The 9,091-nt window shown below is 38.9% G+C and overlaps 1 protein-coding gene across 1 annotated transcript; it reads left to right on the top strand.

The window, feature by feature from the left end:
* Positions 1–541: 541 nt before the first annotated feature.
* On the top strand, positions 542–8,569 carry LOC107731759 (coenzyme Q-binding protein COQ10 homolog B, mitochondrial). Its single transcript, XM_016542928.1, has 5 exons — positions 542–691; positions 3,076–3,228; positions 6,456–6,648; positions 6,788–6,889; positions 8,228–8,569. The coding sequence occupies exons 1-5, from the start codon at positions 591–593 to the stop codon at positions 8,393–8,395; spliced, it is 717 nt and encodes a 238-aa protein (XP_016398414.1). The 5' UTR covers positions 542–590; the 3' UTR covers positions 8,396–8,569.
* The last annotated feature ends 522 nt before the right edge of the window (positions 8,570–9,091 follow it).

Raw genomic sequence — 9,091 nt, 5'->3', positions numbered from 1 at the left:
ACGTCTCAAATGCATTAAACAGCACAATATATTCGCTGTTGGCCATAGTGGACCCATGGTGGGGGGTAGTTTTAAATGCATATGTCTGCCCCTTATATACTGTTAAAAGAGAGTTACTGTTTTCTTCAGGTCTAACAGCAACATTACTTGGTTTGTTGGCATTTGTTCTTTTATTTAAAAAAAATTCACAACAATATATAAGGGGCAGACATATACATTTAAAACTAAATAAGGTATTTCCTCCAAACCAAGTTTTTCACCGTATTTTATCTTTTTCAAACTTATTAATCCTTTTACATTGTGTCCTCAAACAAATTTAGCTGTAACCTTTACTAACTATGCACTGTAGGTCGAGCAGCCTGGGCAACCCAATCTTGCATCCCGTGACAATTCTGCGCACGCAGCCCTCTTCACAATTAAAACACTTACGTCAGTAGGCTAACTACGTGACGGACGGAAGAATGGACCAATCAGAGACCAAGAAAAGCAACCTAAGCCAATGAGATTCTAGGGCGGGTCTCTGAGAAGGCTGGTCTTCGAGACGGGAAAAGAGTTCTCGACGGGGGGAGGCAAAGAGAGGTGAAGTGAAGATGGCGAGAGGCTCCCGGTGTTTGAGAAGAGCGGTAGCGGAGTGTATCAGAAACTTACCGTCCACAGCCAGTCGAGAAACACCGGGCAGGAATGGAGTGAGGTAATTAACGTCGGTTTAATGTTTCGCGCTGTCTATGTGCGCTCATGTGAAGATCGAAGTGATTAAGTGAAGTAACTCGCGAGCTGCTTTCGATAGTTGGACGGTTAGTTTCGCTCTTACAAGTGTAGCGAATTTAAGGCCAGCATGACAAATTTGTGTCAATAAAGCCTTTATTTATCGTCCAACAATATATTAAAAGTATGACGTGCTCAGATAAATGTGTTTAAAAAACTAACTTTAGGAGGGGGTGGGAGGGAGTCACATAACTGGTTGCCAGATAGCCTAATAAGTGACAGTGGCAAGGTTACGATATTATGTAATGGACCAGGTGTATCTGTTAAAGGCTTTTCTTATTTTTTTTAAAAATAACTTTCATCAGCTGCGTACAGCTGGTGTTTATTCAGATTTATGTTATTTATTTATTTAAAGTCGCTTTAAACTCCGATGCAACCAAATGCTTTTTAAGGGGAAATAACAAAACGGTAGGACTTTTTTTTTTTTTTTTTTTTTTTTTTTTTTTTTTGGGGAAAAGCTGGTCTCCAACTGCATACAGCTGGTGTTTATTCAGAATTATTCATTTATTTAAGATAGCTGCAGATCAAATGCAATCGAATGATTTTTATTAGGGAAATGCAAAAGAAAATTTTGGCACCCATCATGTACATATATAGTGTGCATAGTACAAATGATTTCATTAGCAATTCTTTCCAAACACCTTTGCAGGTATGCATTTACAGGAGTCTGCCGCATATGTGACGTCACAAGCCGAGCTGTGACGTTCGTCACCTGTGGCTAGGGACATGGTGTACCCCAACCAAGTGCTGGGCAGCCAAATGCTATAACTGCTTGGCATAAGGCCATGTCAAGTGTCTGATGGTGACTGTTCTGTCACCGTCGGCTGTCACAGTTACGCCATTCTTGACAGCTCTTGGCAGCTCTTGTGCCGACATGAATGAATTTGGCTGCCACTCTTTCCATTGAGGAGATATTGTGCCATTTATAGAGCAAGGCCTCATCCCCTTGCGTTTCAGATATGTGTGTGTGATTGATCCGACACGCATCAGACACATTTTAACGGGATGGGGTGTTACTACTGCCCTTGACTTGGTTGTGGTAGTCAGTGATTACGCTCTACTTATGATTTGTGTCTTGACAAATGGAGGGCAGGTGAACATGTCATGGGATGCCTATCCTATATTTCCTTTAACCCTGGTCATGTTGCATGAATGCACTGCTTCATAAAGTTTTGTAGTTAATGATGAACTGTTTAAATGAAGAAGTACATGTTCCAATGCACAACAGCTGGTATTGTGGATTGCTTGTGTGGTCTAATTTGTATGGCCGGTTGCATCACAGTTGGCTTTTTTAAGCTCCTCTTTAGCATTTCAAAAGCTTGTCACTCAGAGCCTTTGTAAATTAAATTAGCCAGAAAATAGCAAAGAAGACAATACAGAAAACCCTTAAATCCTACATTTGTACACACTATTATGCATGTACAGTTTGCACAAAGGTGTCATTTAGAGTATTGTATGTAAATTCAATGCCACTATGTCTAGGCAACACATTCTTATCACATTCTGTTTGCATTTTAGAGTTTAGGTTTCTGTTAACTCAGCTGTTGTTGACAGCCATCATTAGCCAACTCAAATCTTCAGTTGAGTGTCTCATAAGAATTATAATATAATTTATGAACAGATTGTTCAGTTGTATGTTAGGGATGCCTCAAGTTTAGTAGAGGATGTGCATATTGAAGTGTTTCTTAAATAATTCCATTTTATATACTTTTTTTTGTTGTTGTTGTTGAAATATAATTTTACAGTTTATTAACATATGAACAACCAGTCATTAAGATTCTGTTTTAAGTTTCACCAACACAAACTTAATTACACAAAACTTGCTTCAAGTTGAGGCAAATATCACTGAAAGTCATGATAACTTTTCAGCAGTTCAGTGAGTGTTGAGTGATTCAATGAAGGATTCGTCAGACTGAGTCTCACTGAACTACCTCAATAAATGGAGTGATTGCACTATATGTTTGTGTGTGGCCCACAAAGGACGAAACTTGTCAATTTTCCAGTAGTCTATTCTTTTTTTTAGTCTGAAAAGACATGTTATTGGCTTTAGATTAAGGCCAAAGAGTAATTTTCAATAATCCTCTGTATAAAAGGCTTTGTCTTGATTTAAGAGTCCTAATCTTGTTAATTGCACACAGCTATCTGTGCGGTTCATGGGTTCTCTCTGCCCTTATCTGACTCATAGGAGACGTCTGCTATTTTAAGACATCCAACAAGCAAATAGGGCCTAAATCATTACAAGTACACAAAGTCTCATACAGTGTCTATGCTGTTGCTGAATGACATACTTTCACCCTGTTTTGTCAACAGATATCTGTCTTCATGTGGGATTCTGATGACCCGGGTGCCGCCCCTCTTCAGGGCTGTGTCGGGTCATGCTGTGGTGGCTCCAGCCAGGAGCTTCTTCAACTTCTCTGAGTCCTTTAACAAGAGAAAGGAGTACTCTGAAAGACGTATTATTGGGTATGTTCCCAACCAAATTGGATATGGTGCATGATCTGTTCCTATTTTTTTTTTTTTTCCATTTTTATTGAGGCCCATGATTATTTTAGCTAGGGGTGCTACGATTGATCGGCTACCGATCACTATCGGCCGATAATCACGTTGGGATGATCGATCGGCGGTCTCTAAATCGATCTCAAAAAAACGATCTCAAGCTGATGACGCTGCCGTGAGAGATTTGGCATTACATGCAGCGGCACCGTCTCAGTCTCTGTCCGGCGCGGGTGAAATAATTATAATGCTATATTTCTTGGCTTCACATCGCGTCTGTCTATAAGCGAGCTGCACAGTTGACACAGGAATTGTCACTTGCACAATCGAGGCAGTGTCACATCGTCACTAAAGTTTATAAATTGCATTACTTTTTAATCCTTACCAGTGTTTAACCATTCAGCGCTCGCGTCCTCTCCTGGAGACCGTGCGCTCATGCACACTCGCAGCGCACACACATAACGCCAGGTTCACATTAATCAGTTTGCAGTGCATATGTGGTGCGTATTTTTTCCTGCGCTCATGTTAATGGATTAAAGCATTCACTGTACACGGTTGCAGACCGGCAGTGCACGGATCAGTAGCGGACTCCTGTGTGAAAGCTGCTTCCCCTCTCACAAGAGACACCTAAGAGGGGAATTCACCCCATTTTCAAAAATGAAATTCAGGCCCTGAATAAATGTCTAAAAATCCTGATTGGAGTATCACTATATATAGTTATAAATGATAAAAAGAAGGCTTTAAAAAGATCGGTATCGGTGATCGGTACCGGCAGATTCTGCTTTCTGTGATCGGCCTCAAAAATCCTGATCAGAGCACCCCTAATTTTAGCCCCAGTGTCCCTGCAAATGTTGTTTATGTAACAGGGCATGGGGATAATATTTGGTGTCAGCTTTCTAGGTATCTGGTGTTATTGGAGTATGGATCTGTACCGGTTACACACGTCATCACAAGTTACTTGGGCTTTTGAAGCCTGAAATTTTAGAGCAGAGGGCTCAGTCCAGATCAGCTGTCCTGCAGAATTTATTTCCAGCAGTAATACAGCGCGTGTACACATACTGAATTTGATGAACTTGTCTACGGTCTGTGAAGTATGTTCTATAGTCAGGGGTGCAAATAAGTGGTACGCAGGTGCGCATGCGCGACCAAAATAAAAAAATGCGCTGTGTAAATATAAGTTCTGACAGCGCATTTGCGTACCGACATGGTTGACAGCTGTTAATGCACAATTAACATTTTAGATCGACAAACTGTAATACTGTATAAGATTTCTATTCAAACTGAATAGATAAATAAATATAGGCTACCCGCTGCCGTTTTCAAAGCACAATGCAAAACTGTGACATTTCATTCACTGATGCGCTTTAGTAGGCAGCGCTAAACCCGGAAGCGCATATACTTACTTGCCGGCAACCCGCCAAAATAAAATCCTGCTGATTTTAAGTTTGAAAATGATGAAAATTCTTCTTTAAAAAATTAGCATATATAAGTAAATATTAGCATTTTATTTTTAAGTTTACTATAAAATATTTGTATTTGTATTTAATACTCCCTTTTTATTTCAAAATATAATAGTATTATGACACTTTATTATTTTATTATTTTATTTAAAAAAAATAAAAATAAATAAAGTGCAACAATATTATCACTGATTAATTTATTTTTTTATAGTTGTATTTAATGGGTTACACTATGTGCAGTGTGAGGACCAAACCAAATCTCCAGGCTCTCTTATGAGAACCAGGCTGAAAACTTTTGTGCACCCCTGTCTATAGTTATGCAGGTGTATAGCATAAATGCATTCTGGGACAAACTTGTTTGACCTATGACATACTAACAACAACCAAAACAACTCACTTGGTTGTTGTTAAACAACTAGGCTGCTTACACTTGAAACGCCTTAACTTACACCTAGCTCACACTTTTAATTAATTATATTTGTTTATTTTTTACATTTATTTAAAAGTTTGATGTTCATTTATTTATTTAATTTAATAGTTACCTTGACCATATGTAATAGTAATGTCCACTTCACACTTTAAAATCTGAGAACATGCAATTATCCAGGTTTTTTTGCATACTGTGTCAGAGGAAAGTGTGCATATTCTGATGCAGGAAAGGTCTTCAAGGGCTAGTCTTAATTTCCCTTTGTGTCCTTAACATTTAGTGCTTCAAGCAAAACTCTTGGTATTATTTAGAGATTTTGCTAAATCCAGTGATTTCTTCCTCAAAAGCCTTGTTGTAGCATCCTTGTAAACATGGCTTCATTTTCAGGTGAATGTTGAGCTCAGACTGCCAAGAATTAAGTAGAAGCCAGTTAATCCAAAAGGTTTTTAGGCTACGATTGCGGTGTTTGTGTGTGGTACACATGAGGTGGTCAGTTAGTATGGTGGTCGGTGGTCATGTTGTCTAGACTGAGACTAGGTTGGAAATTGATCAGGAAGGTGGATCTCCAGAGAGACAATGTCCTAAATGTTCACACTAAATCCTACATTACTTCAGGGGAAAGTCTTTATAATAAATGTACCTTCAGTACTCTGTAGCTTTGCATAAAATCATGTACTGAATGACTACATGCATATCCAGGAACTAAACTGAGCACCTATATAGTCAGAACATTTTTGAAAAGATCATATTTGATGGATTGTGGCTAACAAGCAGACACTGAGGGACTTGAGTCATTTCTATGATTATTGTATCTTATCTGTTATCTTTAACGTGAAGGTCTTCAAATGCTCCAAAATGAGACCGTGAAACTTAAGCACATTAAATCCATTCTCAACTTTAGCAACAACCTTTTGTTTTTTGTTTTTTTGGGTCACACCTGTACAGTGATGAGATATATTTAAGGCATCCAGTGAGGTTATGAGCTGCCACGACTCCAAAGTTAAATTAATATTGCACTCTGCACTCATTGCACTCTTCTGACTATAACTGCAGTCTGTGTTGTGGCATAATGACTGAAGCTTAGGGCTGGTAATCAGAAAGTTTGAGCTATTACTATTGTGCCCTTGAACACTTAACCCTGGATTACTCCTGTGTATTCAGTATACTGTAAGTCACTTTGAGTTAAAGTGTCTGCTAAATGATTACTTACTTGCATAGAAAAATCCTATCCCCCTAAGAACTCCCAAAACAAAAATTAAACAATTTGTTGTTAATGTCATTTGCACACAGTACACCATTGTATTATCCAGGTACTCGATGCAAGAAATGTATGAGGTTGTGGCCAAAGTAGAAGACTACCTGCTGTTCGTGCCCTGGTGCAAACGCTCAGACGTTATATTCCGCCGCTCTGGATTTTGCAAGTCCAAGCTGGCTGTGGGCTTCCCTCCTGTGGTAGAAAACTACACCTCACTCGTTACTACAGTTCGCCCGCATTTAGTCAAGGTATGTACATCACTTTATTTTCTTAAGTAGATCTATTTTATAGATTGATGGCAGACCAATACTTCATAATACTTGTGTTGTCAATCAAGTGTATGAGCTGAAAGTCGTTTTTAACTCCATTGCTTTTTTGCATCTTCAGGCATCTTGCTCTGATGGAAAACTTTTCAATCACTTGGAGACGGTGTGGCGCTTCAGCCCTGGTCTTCCTGGCTACCCCCGTACATGCACCCTAGACTTTGCTGTAAGTATTACAAGCACAGTCTGGTTTATCATCCTCAGGTGAAGCTGGAATGCGATGTATATTTAAACTTTAATATTAAATATTAATATTAAGTATATTTAAGGGTGCTTGCCAAGACTAATACTCTTGCTTATATTTAAAGAGGTAGTTCACCCAAAAAGAAAGTTTTGTCATCATTTGCTCACCCAAGCTAAGACTTTTTTTTTTTTTTTTCATTTTTCAAATACAAATTATATTTTTAATGAAACCTTAGATTTCTGTCCCTCCATTAAATATGGTACACAGAAGCTGTTCTCATATATCATGCAAGCAGATTTGAGCTTAAGAACCAGTGAGGTTTGAGTTCCATTCACTTTCTCTTGTATTTCTGAAAAGTCTTAAAGGGTTAGTTCACCCAAAAATGAAAATTAGGCTGCGTTTTACTCACCCCCGAGGCATCCTAGGTGTATATGACTTTCTTCTTTCAGACGAATCCAGTCGGAGTTATATTAAAAATTGTCTTTGATCTTTCAAGCTCTATCATTTCAGTCAGTGGGTGTTGCATTTCTTCAGTCCAAAAGACCTGAAATAAAAAGCGCCCTTCCATAAAAAAAAGTGTCTCACACGGCTCCGGGGGTGAACAAAGGCCTTCTGTAGCGAATCGATGTGTTTTTGTAAGAAAAATATCCATATTCAAAACGTAATAATCACTTGAATCTAGCTTGCGCTCACTGTTGTAAACAGAAGCAGTTCCGGGGGAATGACGTATGAGTTCGACTTTGCGCATGCAACTCATAAGTTGAGTAAAACGCAGCCTAATTTTCATTTTTGGGTGAACTAACCCTTTAAAGTCCTTTGAGATGAGCCATAACATTTATGAATTACCACATTTGATTCAAAGCAGAAATTTTTTGAACATTTTTAAAAAGGCTGTGTAGTGGGCTTTTATTATGAGGATATAAAAGATCTACTCATCCCATGAAGAATTACTAATACTGTAAAAAGAATCAGAGTTTTATCTTGATTATGCTATACTACAAAAACACACTGCTTGGAAGATTTAATGGTAATATCAACTGTGCTGCAATGCTGAAACAAGATCCACCAATCAATTCCATTGCTTCTAGAGTTTGACTGTTAAACATTTTTTGTAATTATGTTATTTATAAGTCATCACATTGACTTTCACACAAGCTTGTACCATCATTTAACAACCTTAGAGCTTATGTTAGGTCTGTCTTGAAAGGGTTTTACGTATGGAACACTAGCTTTTTAAATGTCAAAGTAAAACTCAGTTTTCGTAAATCAGTTTGTGAAATTTCTACCAAATGTTGATTCCCTGCTTCTGTCTGTCCCTAGATATCCTTTGAGTTCCGCTCGCTCCTGCATTCTCAGTTGGCCACCGTTTTCTTCGACGAGGTCGTGAAGCAGATGGTGTCGGCCTTTGAGCGGCGAGCGTCCAAGCTATACGGCCCGGAGACACAGATCCCACGTGAACTGATGTTCCACGAGGTCCACCACACGTAGTTCATTCCACAGCTTCAGACGGATGGGGAGGGGGTTGTTGTTCAGGGAACTGGGGGTTTTATTGAAAGCATACATTTAAGAGTATTACAAAGACAGTCGAGAGAGCGGGAGCTCTGTGTGCCTGAATATCGCCAGTGCCTGGTCCAAAAAAAAAGTCGATTTAAAAAAAAAAAATTTTTTTTATGCTAAAAAACAAATGTGGCTGGATCTTTTCATGGAGAGCTTGATTGTGCCCACTAAGCCCTGCTCCACTACCTCCATGTTAACTTTTTAAAACCCGTTATCAGTATGGCACCTTGAGCCTTATATTTTTAATATGAGGACCTTGAGATGGTTTTTAAAACAGCTGCCAAAAACCATAATGGCTTCATGAATGGCACAATAGACAAAAGTCATGGGTTTCTTCGAGAGGACGTTATTTTGAGATATTTTATGGAAAGATTGTTGTTACATAGTTCATACGACAGGTGAGTGATGTATTTATTGAGAAGCTTTTAGGTGATCCTTTAAGATTTCAAGAAAGGGATGAGGAGACTCAACTTGAGTTGAGTGTGTGCGTCGCGTGCAGAAGACTGACTGTTGCATGCAGCCAAATGCACAAAGTGCTATCAAGGTATCAAGGCTACACACTGGACTCAGGTCTGTTGAATTCTTGCATACCAGCACAAAAACGGGCATGAAAAATAAATGCTAAGA

The sequence above is a fragment of the Sinocyclocheilus rhinocerous genome, unplaced genomic scaffold (assembly GCF_001515625.1).
Source record: "Sinocyclocheilus rhinocerous isolate Xijiao unplaced genomic scaffold, SAMN03320098_v1.1 scaffold2083, whole genome shotgun sequence".
Classification (NCBI taxonomy): domain Eukaryota; kingdom Metazoa; phylum Chordata; class Actinopteri; order Cypriniformes; family Cyprinidae; genus Sinocyclocheilus; species Sinocyclocheilus rhinocerous.
Note: the sequence above shows the minus strand (reverse complement) of the source record. Positions and strands in the feature narration are given on the sequence as shown.

Bases quoted from the DNA above. Each gene is read 5' to 3' on its own strand.
- LOC107731759 (XM_016542928.1), top strand. From the start codon at position 591: ATGGCGAGAGGCTCCCGGTGTTTGAGAAGAGCGGTAGCGGAGTGTATC. The intron at 3,229-6,455 runs GTATGTTCCCAA...TGTATTATCCAG, and splicing joins TCTGAAAGACGTATTATTGG to GTACTCGATGCAAGAAATGT. The intron at 6,649-6,787 runs GTATGTACATCA...TTGCATCTTCAG, and splicing joins TTCGCCCGCATTTAGTCAAG to GCATCTTGCTCTGATGGAAA.